The sequence below is a fragment of the Schistocerca piceifrons genome, chromosome 1 (assembly GCF_021461385.2).
Source record: "Schistocerca piceifrons isolate TAMUIC-IGC-003096 chromosome 1, iqSchPice1.1, whole genome shotgun sequence".
Taxonomy (NCBI): domain Eukaryota; kingdom Metazoa; phylum Arthropoda; class Insecta; order Orthoptera; family Acrididae; genus Schistocerca; species Schistocerca piceifrons.
Window position 1 is genome coordinate 985,426,558 of NC_060138.1, and position 22,883 is coordinate 985,449,440.

The following is a 22,883-nucleotide window of genomic DNA, read 5'->3' on the forward strand; positions in this document are numbered from 1 at the left end:
CTTCAGTTTAGCGCGGCATGGCATCCAGCGACGTATGGGCGTAGCAGCAGCCCCTCAGCGGTCACTGCACTTAACCACGGTCAGTGATCGACAGCTGGTGGCATTTTAAGCGCTTTACGCTGTTGCAAGCCCAAGAACATTTTACTGAATTCTTCGACCGATTCATACACTTCGTTTGATTTACTGTAAAGGTCCACGTTTATAGTTGGAAAATTGCTAGAGTTAAGTGTGCACAGGGTGTGTACTTTGCTTAATCAAAATATTTAGCTGAGATGGATATATGTTTCCAGACTGAAATATCAAATTTCCTTCAAACAGTATTTGTTAAATGCGAGAGCTATTTATCTCACTACTAATCATGGTCACTGGTGAAATTTTTTGACTTGGCACCTCACTTAATTTCTGTAATTCGATATTCAGCTAGGAGTTACAGTCTTATCAATAATTCTGTAAGCTATAAGATCTTGCCACTCTTGAAAATTCTCTCACGTCGTCCGTCACCATTCCCTGCGATGGTGTGTCATTGTGCGATACCCTCAAGTGTACGACAAAACCTCGTACGGAACATCCTTCGAATTATTGTCACTGGAATGTTATATTAACAGGTTTTGATAGAAACGACGTTAACATGTTTCAAACGGGAAGCTCTTCAGTTTATGGTCAACGAAACACACTTGTTCAACTTGTTCAAATATGGCTCCGTATTTACATTTTTCTTATGAAATCAAAATAGCCATCCTTACTTTTGTGTGAAGGACGAATTCATAGCGATGCAACACATTACTGTCCGTTGAACCAACAATCATGATCGGGAAACTAATCCGCAGCCGGAGGACCCATGAACTTTAACGAAAATTCGCGAGATCTATAAACGCGTTGGAGATACCAGCGACAGTGAAACATACATAACAATTTAATGCCAATAGTCGTCTTTTCTTACCGATAGTTTAGAACAGAATCACTCATAAAATTTTTTCGTCAACGAAGAGTTCGAATCCACGCGTATTCTCTCTCTCAGAATTCCCCGAGTCTTTCAGAATTCTGAGATTTCTCTGACTTTTCCAGTCAATTCAATTTCGCTATTGATTCCCGATATTCCAGTATTTTCAGACAAATCGCCGCACTGTAGTTCTGTTCTGTTTATAAATAAGAATCAGGGTAGGCTCTCCATTGTCTACTGACAGACCTACGATGTTCGTGCAGTAACTAATGCAGCACATTTTTTTCTGAAAGCATGTTGGTTTTATTCAGGATTCCGATACATCAATATTCCCCACGCTTCTGGCTACAAAAATCCTGTTTTTCAACGTAATCGCGAGATTAGCCGAGCGGTCTCAGGCGCTGCAGTCATGGACTGTGAGGCTGATCCCGGCGGAGGTTCGAGTCCTTCCTCGGGCATGGATGTGTGTGTTTGTCCTTAGGATAATGTAGGTTAAGTAGTGTGTAAGCTTAGGGACTGATGACCTTAGCACTTAAGTCCCATAAGATTTCACACACATTGAACATTGAACATCAACGTAATCTCGGTTCAATGGGACGGCCTTGCGCCATCTTACTAGGGGGGGGGGCCGTTGGGTCGCTGAATTGCATGTAACGCTGCCAGCGAAGTCCACTGGTCCAAACACATGGAAGACAGAAGGTGTGAGATCCGAGCAGTAGATTAGATGAAGGAGAACAATCCAATGATGTTCTGTGAGCTCCTTTCGGGTGCACAGACTTGTGTGAGGCCTTATGTTGTCATGGAGAAGGACAAGGTGTTTTCATTTTTGTGGCGACGGGCGCGCTGAACACTTTTCTTTAATTTAATGAGGGTAAAAGTACACTTCAGAGCTGTTCGTTGCACCACGATGGAGGACTTCAGACAGAATAGACTCTTCAGAGTCTCAGAAGACAGCTGTAGACTAACTTTAGCAGCTCAGAGTGCGACTTTGAATTTGTTCTTCGAAGGATAGGTGGTGTGACGCCACTGCCATTTCGTGTATTGGCGTTTAGTTTCCGGTTCGTCGTGAGGGACGCATGTCTCATCGCCTGTGACTATGTTTAACAAAAAAACTGCCACGACCAGCCTCGACACGAGCAAGCAATTCTGCACAGAAGGTCCTTCGCTGCTCTTCATGTTCTTCTGTTAGGCGGCAAAGAACCCAGCGGGCACACATCTCTGAGTACTCCAAGTGGTGTACGCGTGTGTCAACACTACTGATAGAGACGTCCAGATGTACAGCGAGGTGTTTGATTGTGATCTGTCGATCACCTCGAATTAAAGTGTCCGCACGTTCCAACATCGCAGCAGTCACAGCTGTGTGCGGCCAGCCGGCACACAGCAGATCGGACAGGTTTGCGCTACCTTCTTGCGATGGTCACAGACGCCTCACCAAACGACTGACAGCACTTGTGTTCACTGACTGGTCTCCATAGACATTCTCTGATTTTCCGCCAAAATAAACTTAATGACAGGTTTCTGATTGGAATACACCTCCGCTACAGAGTCATTTGGAAGGCGTGTAGCACCGCCACCTTTGGAGACTGCATGAGACTGCCGTGTCTGAAATGAGAATATTCCACGGTATTCCACAACAATCTCTACTTTTTTTTCCAACTGAAACCGGCAGAAAAAAATGCTGTACTTATTTAACTCCCCTTGGATGGGTAACCATCCAGGCCGCCATGCACTGTTGCCATTTTTCGGGATCCACTCAGCCTCGTGCTGCCAATTGAGGAGCTACTCGACCGAATAGTAGCGGCTTCGGTCAAGAATGCCATCTTACGACCGGAACAGTGGTGTGCTGACCCCGCGCCCCTCCTATCCGCGTCCTCCACCGGCGATGACACGGCTTTCAGATGGTCCCGGTAGGCCACTCGTGGCCTGACGACGGAGTGCTTGAAGATATATCTGCTTTACATCCATATTCTGCAATTCGGCGTGGAATGCATGGAAGATAGTATTTCCCACTGTACCTTTTATAAGTGCTTCTCTCCATTCCATTCACGAATGGAGCTCGGGAACTGTTACAATGTCATTGTACGTATTGTAGTTAATCTAATCCTGTTTCTACGGTCCCTGTGGTTGCGATACCTACAGGGTTGTAGTACGTTCCTAGATTCGTTAATTAAAGCTGATTCCTGAAATTTTGTAAGTAGGCTTTCTCGGGAACGTTTGCATGTGTCTTAAAGCGTCCGTCAGTTCAACTTCTTCACCATCTCTGTGACACTCTCCCGTGCGTCAATATCCCGTCACCATTTGTGCTACCCTTTCCTTTATACGTAAAACATTCCCTGTTGGTCCTACTTTATAAGGGTCCGACACTCATGAGCAGTAATCTAAAGTGAGTCGAAACAGTGATTTGTAACCAATCTCCTTTATACACCGCATTTTCCGTAGTATTCCACCAATGAACCGAAATCTGTCACCCGATTTATCTACAAATCAGCAAATGTGATTATTCCATTTCATATCCCTACAAAGTGTTACCCAAATATACACTAATGGCCATTAAAATTGCTACACCAAGAAGAAATGCAGATGATAAACGGGTATTCATTGGACAAATATATTATACTAGAACTAAGATGTGATTACATTTTCACGCAATTTGGGTACATAAATCCTGAGAAATCAGTACCCAGAACAACCACCTCTGGCCGTAATAACGGCCTTGATACGCCTGGGCATTGAGTCAAACAGAGCTTGGATGGCGTGTACAGGAGCAGTGACTCGCGTATTTTGACGAGCCAGTTGCTCGGCCACCATTAACCAGGCGTTTTCAGTTGGTGAGAGATCTGGAGAATGTGCTGGCCAGGGCAGCAGTCGAACAGTTTCTGTATCCAGAAAGGCCAGTACAGGACCTGCAACATGCGGTCGTGCATTATCCTGCTGAAATGTAGGGTTTCACAGGGATCGAATGAAGGGTAGAGCCACGGGTCGTAACACATCTGAAATGTAACGTCCACTATTCAAAGTGCCGTCAATGTGAACAAAGGGGGACTGAGACGTGTAACCAATGGCACCCCATACCATCACGCCGGGTGATACGCCAGTATGGCGATGACGAATACATGCTTCGAAGTGCGTTCACCGCGATGACGCCAAACACGGATGCGACCATCATGATGCTATAAACAGAACCTGGATTCATCCGAAAAATGACGTTTTGCCCTTCGTGCACCCAGGTGCGTCGTTGAGTACAGCATCGCAGGCGCTCCTGTCTGTGATGCGGCGTCCAAGAGTAATCGCAGCCATGGTCTCCGAGCTGATAGTCCATGCTGCTGCACACATCGCCTCGAACTGTTAGTGCAGATGGTTGTTGTCTTGCAAACGTCCCCATATGTTGACTCAGGAATCAAGACGTAGCTGCACGATCTGTTACAGCCATGCAGATAAGATGCCTGTTATCTCGACTGCTAGTGATACGAGGCCGTTGGGATCCAGCACGGCGTTCCGTATTACCGTCCTGAACCCACCGATTCCATATTCTGCTAACAGTCATTGGATCTCGACCAATGCGAGCAGCAATTTCGCGATACAATAAACAGCAATCGCGATAGGCCACAATCCGACCTTTATCAAAGTCGGAAACGTGATGGTACGCATTTCTCCTCCTTACACCAGGCATCACAATAACGTTTCACCAGGCAACGCCGGTCAACTGCTGTTTGTGTGTGAGAAATCGGTTGGAAACTTTCCTCATGTCAGCACGTTGTATGTGTCGCCACCAGCGCCAACCTTGTGTGAATGCTCTGAAAAGCTAATCATTTGCATATCACAGCATCTTCTTCCTGTCAGTTAAAATTCACGTCTGTAGCACGTCATCTTCGTGGGGTAGCAATTTTAATGGCCTGTAGTTTATGTGTGAGCTGACCGATTCCAACTGTGACTCGCTGAAACTGCAGTAATTTTTCGTTTCCTGAAGTGCACAGTTTTATATTGCTGGGCACTTTCAAACCTCATGAAGATCCGACTGAGCAATTATTCAACTTAGCTGAGACTACATTTCATTATAAATAACTGCACCGTCTGTGAAAAGTCTGAGGTTACTATCAATACTGTCTGCAAGGTCGTTAATACAACGTGAACAGTATGGGTACACACTTCCCTGACTATGACTCTACATCGAAAATAACTTGCTGCGTCTTTCCCACCAAAAATTCGTCAATACAGTCAAAAATGTCGCCTGATACTCCATATGGTCGCAAATTTGATAACAAGTATAGGTGTAGTACCAAAAATTCGCCAATACAGTCAAAAATGTCGCCTCATACTCCATATGGTCGTAAATTTGATAACAAGTATAGGTGTCGTACTGAGTCAAAATCTTTTCGAAAATCGGGAGAAGCTGCATCTATCTGACTGCCTTGCTTCATGGCTTTCAGGACCTCACGTGACAAAAGTGCTAGTTGCGTTTCACATGATCAATCGCAATCGACGCTGATTGGAATGTAGAAGGTCATTCTGTTCGAGATACGCACAGTCGGAATTTTACTGCAGATTGTAGAGACTGACCGTCGTCGCAAAGGAGAAATGTATCCACTGAAGTCGCGTGGCTGTCATCTCTGGACAAGCTGCTCCTGGCAGGCGAGGGGGAGAGGAAGGTAAGGCAAAGCAGCACAGCGGGACTCGAGTAAAGGCAATCCAAGCCAAGCCTATCGGGGCCGAGGCGGGGCGGCCAGCACCGACCAGCGCTTGTTATCCACAAATAGCTGCCGGGTTAAAGGCTCGCATGCCTTTTGTGCTCCTGCCGGCACTACGTCTTTCTCAGAGCCCCGTAATGAATTTCGGGTCGACAGCGGGACAAAAATAGCATCGACCTTCACTGTTCTGATTCCGCCCATCCCTCAGCAGTTTGCTTAAAAGGCCCAACTTCCCTTTAATTCGCTGCTAATCTAACGTCAACCGTTGGATGTGCTTTTATGGAAACGTTTTCTGAATAAGACCAAAACGAAATTCACCGTATGTGAAGCAGCTGAGTTTATTGTCAGCTGATCAGTGCTAGAAAGTTTTAGCGTTGGCGAAAAGCTCCAGTTTGTTGGTATTTTTTTCTTTAAGCTTCCCACACTGTACCTTCTCTGCAGCCATAGAACTGGTAAGAGAATCGGTATGCCGAATTGTGGCTGACGAGGGAATTGTACATCCAACGATCTACCGCTTTTGCTCATATTTCGCGAGTTGACTGTTTCATTGATGCACTTAGATTTAGTCACTGCAGACCGTAAAGGAAAGGTGCAATTCCACAAAAAGGAGGAAATCCTTTTCGATTAGGCGTCTTATCATTTGATATTTTCTCCATTTCGTTAGTGGCATTCACCTGCCCCTTTGTAATTTTGTAGCTTTAATTTTGTAGTTTCCTGGGCACGAACCGACTTATATTCTGGCACACTGCATGCTTGGAATCTTGAACTGTTGTATTCCTGTGTGGAGTCTGGCAAAAGATTCAGAACTCCGCCGTTCTGATCTCAGACTAACAAATAGGAACGGACCAACTGCCGTGTCATGCTTAGTCAATGGCAAGATAAAAATATAGTACTGTACAGAGATTGGGTTGCCACACCAAAACTGGCAGCACGAATCGATTCGACAGACATGAGCAAGGGCTCGCTGCAATCCTCATCGACGAACGGCAGTCGATCCCGAGACGATACCTCCCTCTCTCAGCATAGCAAGGCCCTCACGTTGAGCTCAACATACTGTAGTATAGAACCAGCAACGGCTCTGCCCCAGTTCGTGACTTCATCAGAAGGAGTCAACATCGTAGTATAGCACCAACGTGATAGTTAAAACTTCTGATGAATTTGTTCATTTGAAAGTGGAACAATGTACTTCAAGAGAACAGTTTGTTAATCTGTGCACCAAGTGACGTTTTGAATTTTATCTTATCAACAAATTCAGTTACAAGGAAGTGTGTCAAAGTTAAGTAAATCTTTTATACATTTATGTACTAAAGTGAACTAATATTTCATGTTTTCCAGTGTGATTAACCTCCTCCTAGAGCAGTCAAAGAACGCACAGTTGTGGCCTCAGTCCAGTCCTAGAAGAAACCTTCATGGACAATTTTGAATAACATCTTTTGCAAAATAACCTACTCACATACTACATACAAAACCAGTTGTATTTGCCTCCCGCTTAAAGCAACACTTTAAATGTTGGAGACTTAGAGAAAAGGAGACTCTGCTTTTGCAGACCACCTGCTTAAAGAAGGCCACCGTTACGAAGTGTAGCATGAAGTCTTCCATAACATAAAGAAAGAGAGGAAGACGAACTATTTTTAAGTAATGGATACTAATAAATATATATGTCTGATTGCCCAAGCATACCACTAAAACATCACAGTCCTCTTACTCGCCACTTCAAACTGCATCTACATCTACGTGGGTACTCTGCAAATCGCGTTTAAGTGCCTGGCACAGGGTTCATCGAATCACCTTCACAATTCTCTATGACTCCAATCTCGTATAGCGCGCAGAGAGAACGAACACCTATATCTTTCCGTACGAGCTCTGAGTTCCCTTATTTTATCATGGTGATCGTTTCTTCCTATGTAGGTCGGCGTCAACAAACTATTTTCGCATTCGGAATTTCGTGAGAAGATTGCTCTGCAACGAAAAACGCCTTTGTTTTAATGATGTCCATCCCAAATCCTGTATCATTTCAGTGATACTCTCTCTCCTATTTTACGACGAAACAAAACGTGCTGCCATTCTTTGAACCTTTCGATGTACTCTGTCAAGCGTATCTGGTAAGGATCCCATCCCGCGCAGCAATATTGTACAAGAGGACGGACAAGCGTAGCGTAGGCAAGTCTCCTTAGTATATCTGTCACATTTTCTAAGCGTCCTACCAATAAAACGCAGCCAGCCTTCCCCTCAACATTTTCCATATGTCCCTTCCAATTTAAGTTGTCCGTAATTGTAATTCATAGGTATTTAGTTGAATTTACGGCCTTTAGATCAGACTGATTTATCGTCTAAACGAAGTTTAACGGATTTCTTTTGACACTCATGTGAACGATCTCACACTTTTCGTTATTTAGGGTCAACTGAAAATTTTCGCACCATGCAGATATCTTTTCAAAATCGTTTTGCAACTGGTTTTGGTCTTCTGATGACTTTACAAGTCGATAATCGACAGCTTTATCTGCAAAAAACCTAAGACGGCTGCTCAGATTGTCTCCCACAGTTCATTTAGACAGGAAACAGCAAAGGGCATACGACACTACCTTTGGGGACAGAATGAGATTTTCACTCTCCAGCGGATTTCCTGGAAGATTAAAACTCAAATTCGGGACCTACAAATGATTCTTAGTTTAACAAAAATATTAGAAAAACAATTAATACAACAATATATGAGTACGTGGATAAGGGTGTTGCATCATGTGACGGGTAGGCATGGCACACCCCAACTCTGAGGGGGGGCCAACGAAGACGTTGCGGAGATAATCAGCAAAAGTTTGTCGGTAAGATGGTTTTCGGGCTTAAGTGCTATGCGGGGTCACAACTTAGTACCAGAAGTCGAGGACCACTCTGAAAGAGGTATTCTAAAGCCTGTCCTCGACACCAGATTAGTGTATGGTGCTTAGCAAGAGGGTAGTGAAATGTCTGGGGCAACAACAAGAAACCTGGGGTTACCGTCGTTGGTGGGGTACAGAGGGAAAAGCCCACGATTCATTGGATGAGAAGTCACAAGTTTCGTTTTAGAGGCACGTGAGACGGTGGTCGTCGGTTTCTTCGAGCTGACAGTCAGGGAAGAGTGGAGAGGTGGCCATTCCCATGCGATGAAGTCGACTATTAGTCGGAAATTTGCTTTAGACTAAAACATACCAGAGTGCAGACACAGACGACGCTAAAAATGGTACATGCACACACCCCCAAACAGTTCGCCAGTTAATGTCAGGATGCTGTAGCACCATGTGGTCGCAAGAGTTTGGCAGCATAAACAAACGATGGTATTCTTTTGTACGAGGAGGACGGGTTACTGGAAGATCGGCCCGAACGTACCTGAGTTCTATGAAACAATTGGCGACAAGGTACAATAATGGAGAAATAGGTGCCACATTGATCGGTGGATCGAGAGAAGCTGGTCGGAGGATATCTAAGAGACTGCGAGTTAAGGACGGAACCGGCTCCCGCCAGTGCCGCAACATATTATGGACAAAGAGTGCACGTTGACGAATCCGAGGACACCTTTTGCAGGAGGCAGTGTTAGAGTGTTGTAGCGAACTTTGAAAAGTGCCCCTGCTGACACGAAATATCCAAAGGCTGATTGGATGCGGCGGCCAAGGAGTAACGGCATTGGGAGGATCTGGGTGACGTGTACCAGTTTAGGGGCGACATACATGTTGACATAGGACACACGTTGGAATTGGTTTAAGTTACGGTGCACTTGACCGCGGACATGGTGCCGAATCGACTGCAAAAGCCTCCGGTAAGCGAGGGCCACTGTGCGGTGTGTGGAGCTCGTAAATTCGATACCTAAGGGTGGTACTGACTGGGAGTGGGGTCGGCACCATAGCCAGGAGGCCGCGCCCAATGTGCATCATAGTCGATTTACGGACATTAAGGATGCTACCAGGAAGACATCCATGCTGGTGGATCCATTGGATGGCGTCATTGAGTTCCGTGGAGGAGCGGGTGAGAAGGAGGAGGTCGTCTGCATGAGCCCTGCAGTGAAAGGTGAAATTACGTAAAGTGAGAGCCTGCAGTTTTGACTTAAGACCATTTATGAGAGGCTCAAGTGCAATGGCATATAGTAACGTAGACATAGGGCATCCTTGACGCACAGAGCGACGTATAGGGATCGGTCCTGCAAGCCTTCCATTGACTTGTATCATCGAGCCCGCGGGAAGTAGTAACCGGCGAGTGGCGTCGACAAATGGTAATGGGAACCCCACACGTGTCGCCACCGCGAGGAGGAACGGATGTCGAACGCGATCAAAGGCACTCGTGAGATCGATGGATATCAGTGCTGCGCGAAGATGACAAACTGCCGCCAGCGCGATGACGTCACTGCATTCTCCTTGGGCTGTTTGTAAGGTGTCCCCACAACCACGTGCTGTCTGCTCCGGTGAAAGGACCGTAGGTAAGAGGGTGCGTATGCGCGCTGCTAAGAGGCGTGCATAGATTTTATAGTCTGCATTCATTAATGTAAGGGGGTTATATGCAGAGACATGAGACCCTCCCTTCGGCTGAGGCACAGGTAGAAGAATGCCTGTGATGAATTCATATGGCTCTGAGCACTATGGGACTTAACATCTGAGGTCATCAGTCCCCTAGAACTTAGAACTACTTAAACGTAACTAACCTAAGGACACCACACACATCCATGCCCGAAGCAGGATTCGAACCTGCGACCGTAGCGGTCACGTGGTTCCAGACTGTAGGGCGTAGAATCGCTCGGCCACCTCGGCCGGCCCTGTGATGAATTCAGGTGGAATTGGGAAGGACGGAGTAAAGAGATCCTGAATCATTTCCGTCCAGCGAGGAGGATTAACGTGGTGAACGCCCGGTAAAACTCCACGGGGAGACTATCTAGTCCTGGTGATTTGTTCTTGACCCCTTCGTTGATCGTATCTACCGCCTTTCCTGCGGTGATAGCAGACGTCATGGACATTGACTCTGCTACGGTCAAGGTACGATCAGGGGAAGGACTGAAATCATCAGGAACTGGCGTTGCCATCGGTTCGACGTCATAAAATTGGCGATAACGTTCAGCATAGGCAGACACCACTGCCGCCTGTGTTGTGTGGTGAACACAGTCGGAGGTCGTGATGTTGGGGACGAAGAGTCGATATCGACGACTATGGATTGTGGATGGCGTTTCGTCTTGGAGGAAGTCCTGTCGTCGGGAACGCACCACGATACCATTCAGTCGTGCACGTTGGAGAGAGAGGAGACGAGCTTTAGTACGCTGTCGTTCCCTATAGGTTTCAGGTGGTGGAGGGAGCGCATCGAGCTCTCGGAGGACGGCGTAGTGAAAATTTGTGGTGTCTCGATGCCATGCTGCTGCTTCCTTGCCACATTGTATGAAGACCGTTCTGATCACAGGTTTGGCACATTTGAGCCACCAGTGGAATGTGGATGTGTGCTGTGGGAGGCGTCTTTCGCAAGACGCCCACGTAGTGACAATACATTGTCGGCAGTGTGGATCATTAAGGAGGGAGGTATTAAGCTTCCAGTAACCTCTGCTGCGCCATACTGACTGAGGTGGCAAAGCCAGGGAGCAAATGACGGCGCAATGGTCCGAAAATGGAAGAAGCCATCATTCTGCTTGGAAGATTTCGTTGCCAAGGTGGGCAGAGATAAAACCGGTCCAGCCAGCTCGCAGAATGTGCTGTATAATGGATAAAACCGGGGGTATTGCCTTGAATTTTCTCCCAAACGTCCATTAGATGAAAATCTTCGATTATGGTGAGCAGCGCTGGGTATGGCGAATAACCAGGCATTTGGTCCTGTGGATGGAGGACGCAGTTGAAATCGCCTTCCATGATAAGGGGCTCATAGTGCCCAGAAAACAGGGGCGCCACGTCATGTCCGAAAAAAGTGGTTCGCTGCCGACGGTTCGTGGAGCCAGACGGAGCGTAGATATTGACGACGCGCGTGTTGAAGATGGTAACAACCATGCCCCTACCAGAGGGAAGGATTGTCGTGCCCATTAGTGAGATTCCTTCGCGTAAAGCCACTCCACGCCCTGATTGATCACATGTGGACGTGTATGAGTTGTAGCCCTAGACCGGTGGTAGTGTGGCAACGCGTACTTCCTGAAGAAGGGCGACGTCGACGTCAGAGGCCCGAAGCATGTCACATAGGAGCTGCAGCTTGGGTGCAGTGCCGATTACGTTGATGGTCTGTGTGGCAAACCGGTACGTTTGTTTCAGTGGTGGTGGACGCGGACATACCATCACCAAGGGAAGTATGAGGAGGGCACCGGCAGGAAATCCCGTCCCATCTGCTGCAGTGCCTCGCTTTTGATGTTAACAGGCAACCTCGTCCGGGGGAGGCAACTTATCCGGAGGAGGGGGGGATGCCTTCCTCAACGTCGTCGGCACATGCTCCTGTGCCGTGGGTCTGTCCAATATACATGGGAATTGCATCGTGGTGAGAGAGATCTGGAGCTGTCGGCGGGGAGACAAACGTCTCAACCTGCGCACCAAACGTTTCATTGTGCGTGCCGACCTCCATGGTGGTCCCTTCCTGCGAAACGTCCTGTTCGTCGTGAAAGCGGTCCGCCGACCTCTGCGTGGAAATGTCGGCTTATTGAGTGTCGTCTTCGTCGTCTTGGGTGGCGACGCTTTGAGAGCCCGTATGTGAACGGCGGCGGGGTTTGCGCCTACGTGGCTAGCGTTGTTTGCGCACGTGTTCCTCAGTGTCGGACGACGACAAGGAGGAGGTTGACCTGGTTCGAAGGCGTCGGTGGGTACAATGAAATTGTCGAACAGGTGTTGTGAAGAAGTACTGGTCTCCTCAGCTTCCGGTGCGGGAGCCTGTTCGGCGGCAAGGTTGTCAGGTGGGACGTTTTCACCGTCCGTAGGTGAATGGTAAGGTGGGACGTGCCGATCGGAGGGACCGGGCGACGGGCTGGACGAAACTGTTGACGTGGCAAGAGCCGCTGCGTAAGTGACAGGTAGGGCGGTCATCGTGGGTGTGGCGGACGCTTCCGACAACGGGAGCCGCACTACACGTCGTTGAATGCATTCAGACCGTAGGTGACCTTCTTTCCCGCAACCGGAACAGGTCCGAGGTTGGCCGTCGTACGTTATAATGGCACGGCAGCCTCCGATACGTAGATAGGAAGGCACGTGTTTCTGCAACTCGATGCGGACCTGTCCGACACCGTTTAAAACGGGATAGGTTTGAAATTGTACCCATCGTTCGGCGACATGTTCCAGTACGTTACCATAGGGACGGAGCGCCGCGGTGACGACGTCTGCAAGTAGTTCGAACGGCAGTTCGAAGATCCTTATCGTTCGTATGCCCAGAGCTGCGTGTTCAGCGGTAACGGGTCCGACGTTGCCGTCGGAATGACAGAGGCGCAGTCCGCGTTTTGCCTCTTGAAGCACCTTGTCGCTCGCCGCATCGTTGATCAGTTTGACGTATACGGTACTGCTAACTATGGACAGATGGATACCAATGAGATCCGTTGGTGGTATTTTAACTTCATCGCGAATAAATCGTTCTTCCTCCAGGGCCTTGGGTCGGGGGAAGTCGGAACAAAAGTTGAAACGTAAAGTCTTCTTCCGATAGTTGTGCGCCATGGTGGTCTAGAAGGAAAACGGCACTTACAGCGACCGAAGCAAACACAAACACAGGGGGCGCGCCTCGCCTGCAGCGATCTCGCGCGTGACCGCCTCGCAGCACTGCCGGCGGCAGACTGTGTTCACCTACCCAAGCACGACTCGCGACCCGTCCTCACAGATTCAGTTCTGCCAGAACCTCGTCTCCTACCTTCCAAACTTCACAGAAGCTCTTCTGCGAACCTTTGGAACGCCAGAAATCACTTCTGTCTTACTCAAAGACTTCCGTCATTTACTGAGAACTGTGACCTCTCTGACAGGAAATCACGAATCCAGTCACATAACAGAGACGATATTCCATAATTCACGCAATTTCACTACAAGCCTCTTGTTTGGTACGGCGTCAGAAGCCTTTCGGAAATCCAGAAATACGGAATCCATTTGCAATCCCTTGTTAATAGCACTCAACACTTCATGCGAGTAAAGAGCTAGTTGTGTTTCATAAGAACGATGTTTTCTAAATCCATTTTGACTGCGTGTCAATAGAACGTTTTCTTCGAGATAATTCATAATATTCGAACACAATATATGTTCCAGAATCCTGCTGCATATCGAAGTTAATGATACGGGCCTGTACTTTAGTTACTCTTACTACCTTTCTTGAATATTGGTGTACAAATCTTTCGTCGAGCCAACGGTTGTATATGATTGTTAAGTATGGACCTATTGCATCAGCATTCTCTGAAAGGAACCTAATTGGTATACTGTCTGGACCAGAAGTCTTGCTTTTATTAAGTGATTTAAGTTGCGTCACTACTCCGAGGATATCTACAGATACGGTTAATAAGCCCATCCAGAAAGCATTCAGATGACTTTCCCTTTATTTCAGTTATTGTACTCTAACTTGCCCTGAAGGGAACCGTAGGAAATCAGTCGAAACATCGGCTTAGTTACTTTAGTAGTAGTTACAATTACGCGCCCCTATATCCAGAATTATTGTATTCAAAATTTCATTTTGTGTAATCGTATTTGTTCACTTACCCGTTTTGTGTCGCTTATAATGTTTTACCTGTTTGCAATATTAGAAATGCTAAGGACAAGATAATCTTGTTCAGCCAAACCGTTGGGATGCGACAGTAGCGCTTGCAGTGTACTAATCAACTTACGTTTGCTCTAAGAGCAATTTGAAATTTGTCATATAATTCATTATTTAATGTGTCAGACGTTTTAGTAAGCTAAATAGATATATATAGCATTTTTACTGGAATTATTCCTCTTCAACTGTCATCATTGGAAAACAACTGATACACTTTTTAGAAGCACTAGTTTAAAATCTTTCATCCCACAGCAACTTCGCAACCACAAATATTTATTTTTGTCCTTGATGACACTGTAACAGCCGGAAACCGGTTTGTAAAATATGTTTCAGAATATTACATGGTGCCGCGAATTTTTTCATTCACAATAACAGTACGAGCAGTATGAACTGATTGTGCACAAAACTGCTGTAACTTAAATGTCTCGGAAGATATAAAAACCTGTGTAATTGTTCAATAACGTCAGATACTTTTGGCCACCTATCTGTGTCCAACATTACATGTCTTCTGGAAGAAAATAGCTTTAAAGATTACAAAAGTACGCTGTACTGCCAAGTTACGCTTAAAATGTATGTTCCATTCATGGCAAAGAATTACTGTACATAAAGTGCACTGTTCAGAATCTGTCCTCAAGCATACGCAAGTAAATTTCATTTTCCAGGAAGCCTGTGGGAAGCTTCGGCGTAATTAATTAGAATCTCTGCTAATGGAAAACGATTTGATGAGATTCCAAGAATAATGAATGCAAAGAGAGAAACAGAGACAGATAACACACTTTAAGACCAGTTTCATTCTGTAGCAGTTTCAAAATTAGACTCGCTTTAACCTCGAGATCCCGTTTAGCTTGTATTTTCTACGTTGTCCAGGACGAAAATAAAACTTCACTGGGTATGAAACAATTCTTCGCAGAATTTTTTGCTGTTGGCAGAGAACGTACCCCGTACGAAAAAGACAACACTTTTGAAACTTAAATACGCTTTACGTGTCTTTCACTACAGTGTTTTTGTCTCAGTAGTATTTACAAACATCAGGGTAATAACATAAACACGTTTTATGTAAATGAGTAAGTGACTTAAAAGTGTACTAAAAATCATGTACCAACAGTAGACGTTGGTTTGCTACGTAAAACCTACACTTAGCAGTTTATATGTAATTACTCCACTTAGTATGATTTGGCTATTCATTGCAGACTGGCCCTCTTCGATTTCCTAGCGTACTCGTAACACGATGCAGTTCTCAAGTTTCAAAATAATCAAGTAAATCGACCTTAGTTTGTGGAGTATTGCTATGTATGAAATATCTTACCCCAATTAAGTAAAAAGTGGGTAGGGTTAAATCTCGTAATCACCATTTCGCTGGTTCTGATTTCGATGGAGATACATTTCTTCTAACTTTTTCATTCAGGTCAACGTCTGTTATCAAACTCAGATGTTAAATGGCAAATATTGAAGCGGATTCAAAATACCGTTTTCATTTTAAATTACTAATCAAATGAAAAGGGAGTATTCATAGTGAGTTAAAGCTTAAAGCAAAACTAGGAACGATTAAAAAGAAAGGAAACATATTTTTATTTCTAGAGATCAAGAAAATACAACATAATATTAAAACCACAAATGTGTTCATATAAAAATACTTATACCACTATGAATACTCACCTTTTCAAATAATTAGTAATTAATAATGAAAATGTTTTAATTTAAAAAATTATCATGCTTGCCATTATTAATCAGTTAACATTGCAGTCCGATAGTAAGTATTTAATTCAAATAAAAAGGTAACTATCTCAAGGAAAAATCAAACTAGTGACTACATGATTACGGGGTTAAATTACTTTGTACTTACCTGGAAGGGATTTGGATAACAACATCGTAAAGTTTTATACTTAACAGCATTTAATATGTTCAGATCTTCAGAGTCTATTTCTTTGAGTTATACAGTACTTCTTTAGGAAGCTGACGTCCATGCAGTGCCCTTCACGTGGTGTAAATATCACATAAACCAAAGAGGACCAGACCTTATGATTACTTTGTAAGACATTGCGTTAAGAATACAACATATTATGAACAGCTCGCTCTCACACTTTATGTAAGCAGGCCACAAACATTTGTTGTTGATAAGAATTGTCCAAAAGCTGACATCTTACTTGCTTACTGATGAAACATCTGTGGACAGATCTCGCAACTAGATGAGCCAATATGGGTACTGTTTGCAGTTGTTGTCATTAATAGAATATATACTAGTTACAGTATGAGATCATAGTTGTCACTTACACTCTTGGTATTGTAAGAGAGAGTCGGTGGAATAAATCCTTCTCCATCTTTAGCTACAACAAACTGTGGGCAATTAATGTCATGTTTGCACTTCTGTTGACAGCTGATTTCTGCCTCTTGTATGGGTATCCGAATTTAAGTTTTACTTGCGGGCAGCGATTGTTGTTAATACAAGATGCAGAAAAAAACGTGATGAAATCAGAGTTGTATGGATGGCGTCAAATCGAGAAAAATTTCGCAGCTAACCATTGTTCGTAAATGCACCGTTACAGAGCTGCCGCTTTGAAACGAAATTTCAGCTTTGTCTTAATTTTTGGGCGGCCACACAAACCTTCAACTGAAGACGGTTGACTAACTCACCGTTGAGTGCTATTACATGTGTCAAAGTCAATTTTCTGTTACGTTTTCAGTAACGTTATGTTTACATCGATGTTACACTGTGATCCGTTTTTCAGTTGCTCTTGAGGAAATATAGGTTTCTTTCTAAAAAAGACGTACAGATTTTCATATTTTCGTAATAAACAAAGTTACAAGGAAGGCAACCATCTTGATTGCTGTCCAATTGGTAGTTAAAAATCTTTTTTTTTTGAAAATTTATTTTGCTTTCGGACCAAAAGTTATTTGCGATGGTCAAGATGAATAGGACTTTTACTGTTAACAGTACAAAAATATAAATTGGAAACAAAATCCTGTTACTGTTTGTTAGGATACTGAAGGATTCCCTTACTAATTGACAATTATTTCTTAATTACGTATTAGAATGTAGGTGATGACTGACCTTGAGCGATGATCTCCCCGTGGTCACGCGTCCAGTAGTTGATGGACTTGGGGAAGGCCTCGGAGTGACACTCCAGAGTCATCTCCTGACCTTCGTAGGCACCGACCAGCTGGTTCTGGATCCAGATCATTGGCGGAACTGCACAGGTACCACGAAGTAACAGGAAGCATACAAACTCTGTTTATTGTTGATTATTATCATTAGTATCTTAGAGTATAACAATTAACCAAAAATATATTTTGAGGACTACATGCAGATCGTCCATGATTATTAAAATCACTATGCTACCAGTAAGGACACTTTAATATGTCCTGGACGAATGATTCTGTCGTAACAAAGTCAACCTCTCAGCATTATTAAGAGAAGCAAGGGTGTTATGCTTGCCTGACTCCCATTATATAGGTGTATTATAAGTGACTTCGTGCAGTTACTAGAATTTCAAGGGTTATCGAAACTCAGTACTGCGATTTCAAACCCTTCATAGGACATAAGCTGATGGGAGCTGTATGAGATATTCAAAAGCGATCGGGACAAAATCATCAAGGAGCAATTACACACATTGCAACTCGGGATAGGCGATAGAATGTTAGTCGGTTGCAGCGAGCCTTACTGGTAGCAACAGGCTGTAGAATACAAGACCGAGCTCTAGCTGTCTTCTCGGTGGGTTTTATGCAACCTCATTATGTAAATTTCAATAACTACCCAACTTCAGTGTGTTCTCAGACATTGGATGGAGGTACAATGCTGATGGCGTCATGTTGTCTGAGATCTACTAGTACTGCCAAAATATTTATGTGTAAAGAATAAAATATTCCAGTACAGTGGAGGAGGCCGAAAAGTTTGTATAAGAATGAGCGTCTTGCTCAGATGAGTACTTCGACGTTATCTAAAAGTGTTCTGTGCAAGTTAAACGATAGACGAGTTCAGTTATTCAGGTTTCCGTTTTCCATTGTGCTAGGGTCTTTGGGAATTCTTTGCTTTATCCGGATGCAATGCTCAGTCCATACATGAAAAATGGTGGGCGGCAGTCTACAATGTGAGATCATCACACTAATATCGATGTATGCAGATTTAAAGAATTGTAACTCGTTAGTGTTGAGAAACCTCAATACGGAAACTGGATGTAGAACAATGTACGGATGAGAACAACCCACCGTTTGGAACGTAACCGGTATTTTAGTTCTGAATAACCGGTATTTTTTGGTTATCTGTTTAGTCTCTGTTATAGCAACTGATTATTATGTTTTACTAATAACCGAGTAAAAAACCGATAAACCAACCAACCACAGCAGCAGTGATAAAATTTTTCGTTTTTAAATAACCCTTTTTTTTAAAGAAAAGGGGCAATTTTTATCCGTAAAACTTGCATTGCTTTGAAATATTGCGTTATTATAGAAAATGGGAAAAGCAATCAGTTTTATTTCAGTAACAATGCCGACAGAAAAAAGCAACATACACATGACAGAAAAATTAGTACAGCTTTGCTAAGACAACATTATCACCGCTGCCGTGTGTCGTGGCTTAAGGGACGCTTGTACGTGCATCGTGCAAGACTTAAGCCCACCTGACCTATACGGTAATTTGCCGCTGTCATTACCGGACATTCATTGTACTGTAGAGAGGCACCAACCTTGGTCTGGAAATATTTTTACGAAGTGACGTAGCAAAAAAGTACAAGGCGTCATTTGTCTGTTGCTATGAAACAATAAGAGGAAGGAAATTATGATAACAGTAAGATACTACAAACTTAACAATAATTCATCCATAACATTCAATAACAATGATAAGTAACTGGCCTGCTACATGTGTCTGCATAATATGCCATTATATTGTAGCCCTTGAAAACGGACAAATTAACAAGTAAAACAGTATTCTTCAGCCTCCGTTTTCACTCTTTAGCATTGACTGTTCGTAATGTACAAATAGCGCAACTATCCTTGATTACATGATTTTTCAGCAGTTTCAAAAAAATTAGAATAAATAGCAGAATACTGTTGATTTTTTGTAGTATTCAACCGCTTATCACTTTTCGAGAAAAGCAGCGAACGGTGAACGGACTATGCTTTCTCTTATATGCCTGTTTAATTCAACATTTTGATTCTGTATATCTTGAAACTGAGAGAGAAAAATTTTTCTCCCTTTGTTTGCTTTGTACGCTTGCTAAAGGAAATAATAAGAACAAAAAACCGAAAATCTGTTATTTCGGAAACCGGTTATTTTGAGCGGTTGTAACAGCCAGGTTAAACTGCCGTGAAGGAAAACGCGATGTAACTGAAAACCGGTTGTTTCAATGATTACTTCGATCCCTATAAAAACGTGAAGAGACACTAGCATCTCTGCCTTTTTATTCCCTCCATGATTAGTCCAAATGATCAGGGCTTCGTATTTTGTGCTGTTGGTAAATTTTATTCCTCCCTCTATGTCTGGCATGAAGCAAAAGGATTTCTTTTCTTATTATTATCATTATTCCCACAAGCGAGTGCCCCCTAACACCCTTGTTCACTTCATTAGATGACAATCGGTTGTTAGGCACTTGCAGATGTTAAGAGATGAGGGTTAGTACCAGGCATGTACTTATATTTTTTTATTCGAGCGTAACCCATTTTCATCTATCATAAAACAGTAAACAGCTCTTACCGAAAACTTTCGCTATTCGTTGTGGAACATTACTGTTTAACAGGTACCAGACTTCTAGCTGTTCAAGTTATTTATTTTGGAAACGATCCAGTCGTCTACCTCGACGTTGCGAGTTCTGGTTTTGTATGTACACGCTGCCTGGATCCAAACCGGACTATGAACTGTCGTTTTCGAGCGGCTAATTATACCTGAATTCGACTCCAAAAAATGGCTCTGAGCACTATGGGACTTAACATCTTAGGTCATCAGTCCCCTAGAACTTAGAACTACTTAAACCTAACTAACCTAAGGACATCACACACATCCATGCCCGAGGCAGGGTTCGAACCTGCGACCGTAGCAGTCCCGCGGGTCTGGACTGTAGCGCCCAGAAACGCACGGCCACCGTGGCCGGCGAATTCGACTCCCCACACCCTCTTTTCATGTGACACTCTTTTGTTTTACAGAACCCGAACTGGTGTGTAACGCACATTCTCTCCGTTCTTTCCACTCTGGTGGCGAGATTTTAATAAGCTGAGTCTTTGACACCAAGCCTACTTTAAATGTAAATCTCAGTCCCTGTTTATTTCGTTTTCCGGCATATTTATTTCGATAGACTCACTAATTATGCTGTCCCACAAACTCGGCATTTGCATCACGATACTAGCCTAACCGTTTTTGATTTCATGATAATATTCGAGGCAGTGCTCATCGACAGCTGCTCTACTTGGTTGTTTCACAAGGGTATGTTGCTGATGTTCCTGGTGCATCTCCTGGGCGTTTTTAATAGCCTGTCTCGCTGTTGTTGTTTGTCCACGTAAGACATAACACATTCGCGTGGAATGCGGCACACACCGGCTTTCAGAGACCCAGACAGTCTCTGACATTACGGGAGCGAAATTTATTCTATAGGAGTCTACCGATCTTACCAAATACTGGGCCAGCATAAGGTAGAGTGTAGGCAAACGCTTCTTGGCTTATTACTTTGTTTCTCAGTCTCAGTCTCTTTATCAGGAAAGGCAAAGGTACCGAAGAGGCAAATCTGACATTATGATTGACAATATTTGTCGACCTAGGAAAAGCCTTCGGAAAGACGGTGCAAGATGATCGACATCAAAAATGGTTCAAATGGCTCTAAGCACTATGGGATTTAACGTCTGAGGTCATCAGTCCCCTAGACTTAGAACTACGTAAACCTAACTAACCTAATGACATCACACACACCTAAGGACATGCCCGAGGCAGGATTCGAACCTGCGACCGTAGCAGCAGCGCGGTTCCGGACTGGAGCACAAGAAACGCTCGGCCACAGCGGCCGGCTAACCAACATCTTGAGAAACATTAAGCTGTAGGAAAAAACAGGTAATATACAGGGTGATTCTAATTAAACTTTCTAAACGCTGTACAAATAACACCACTGGTCAGCCTGACGTCACATTACAACGGAATACTATCGGAAAAGGGGGAAAACGTATGGCAGAAGAAGAAAAAATAGTGTAAAACTTGATCAATAGATGGCGCTGTATACGTCAGCATACGTCACTGAAAATACCTATCATGCGCACGACCCATTGAAGTTGGTATAAACAGGGCGGGTGCACGGCTTTTCCTCCTTTCGCGTCCGCGACGTTCGCCATGACTGTCTCAATGCAGGATCGCGCTCTGCTTGTAAAGCTGTATTACAAGAATGGTGGCTGTGCCCACCTCGCTCTGCAGAAGTTCCGGACACTGAATGGTTTGAAAAACTGCCGTAGGTCTGGAGAAAATGATTCGGAAATTCGAAAATACCGGTTATTTAGGTGAGCAACCTGGTACAGGGAGGAAAGGAATTGATTCGACTCCAGGGGAAGCAGTGGCCACAGCAATGCAAGAGGAGACGAGTGGTGGTGTACAAACGTGTAGTGCTCTCCCGAAATTTGGACATACCCGCGAACATGGTGCGTAAAATACTACGAAACATCCTTCTTTGCTATCCATTAAAAATTACGCAAGTGCACAAGTTACTTCCTCTTGACCTGCCGGCAAGAGATACATTTGCTTTAGAATTTCTTGCTCGCATGGAAGTGGACAATGATTGGCCGCAGAATATTTTGTGGACAGACGCAGCCCACTTCCATCTGACAGGATATGTCAACACACACAATTGTCAAATGTGGACAACGGAAAATCCACACACAAATCAACCAGTACCACTTCATCCTGAAAACGTCACTGTATGGTGCGGGCTTACGGCATCATTAATCATAGGTCCATACTTTTTCGCAGAGGGAGATGCTTTGGGTCCTGTTACCTGTACCGTCACTGGTAGGCACTATGAGTGTCTTTTGCACAACTAAATCATTCCAGCTCTCCAACAGCGTGGATGTATGGATGAGATCATTTTTATGCAAGATGGCGCACTTCCGCACATTGAAAATCCAGTTAAGCAGCTCATGAAGCGCCATTTCGGAAATGCTAGTTATCAGCCGCCATTTCCCTACAGTCTGGACTCCCTGATCACCTGGTCGTAATCCGTGTAAATCTGAAAGATATTGTGTTCGTTGTTCCGATTGCAAACTTAGCTGCATTGAAGGCACGCATTTCGCAACACGTTCTGAACGTGACCCCGGAAATACTTCGTGCAGATGTGAAACATGCTGATTATCGATTTGAGCTTGTTGCAGAAAACGATGGACAGCATACTGAACATGTTTTGCACGAGTCACACGGAAATTAGTAACCCGATTTGTTTTTGATTCATGCTTTTTATGCGGCTTTCGGCCTCAGGACAATTAAAAACCGATCTGAGTGATGCTTTTTATCCACGTCTTGGCCTCAGGACAATTAATAACCGATTTTTACCTTCTGATATGATATGATCTTGCCGTGGTGGATGGGATTACGTAACTAAAAGTATCACACCTGT

At 44.3% G+C, this 22,883-nt stretch overlaps 1 protein-coding gene across 1 annotated transcript in view; it reads right to left on the reverse strand.

Annotated features, from left to right (window-relative positions):
• The window catches only part of LOC124776958 (lachesin-like), an 805,533-nt gene that overhangs the window by 209,025 nt on the left and 573,625 nt on the right, over positions 1-22,883 (reverse strand). Inside the window, exon 6 of the mRNA XM_047252196.1 lies at positions 17,363-17,500. Coding sequence (XP_047108152.1) covers positions 17,363-17,500 — 138 coding nt within the window. The remainder of the gene's footprint in view (positions 1-17,362; positions 17,501-22,883) is intronic.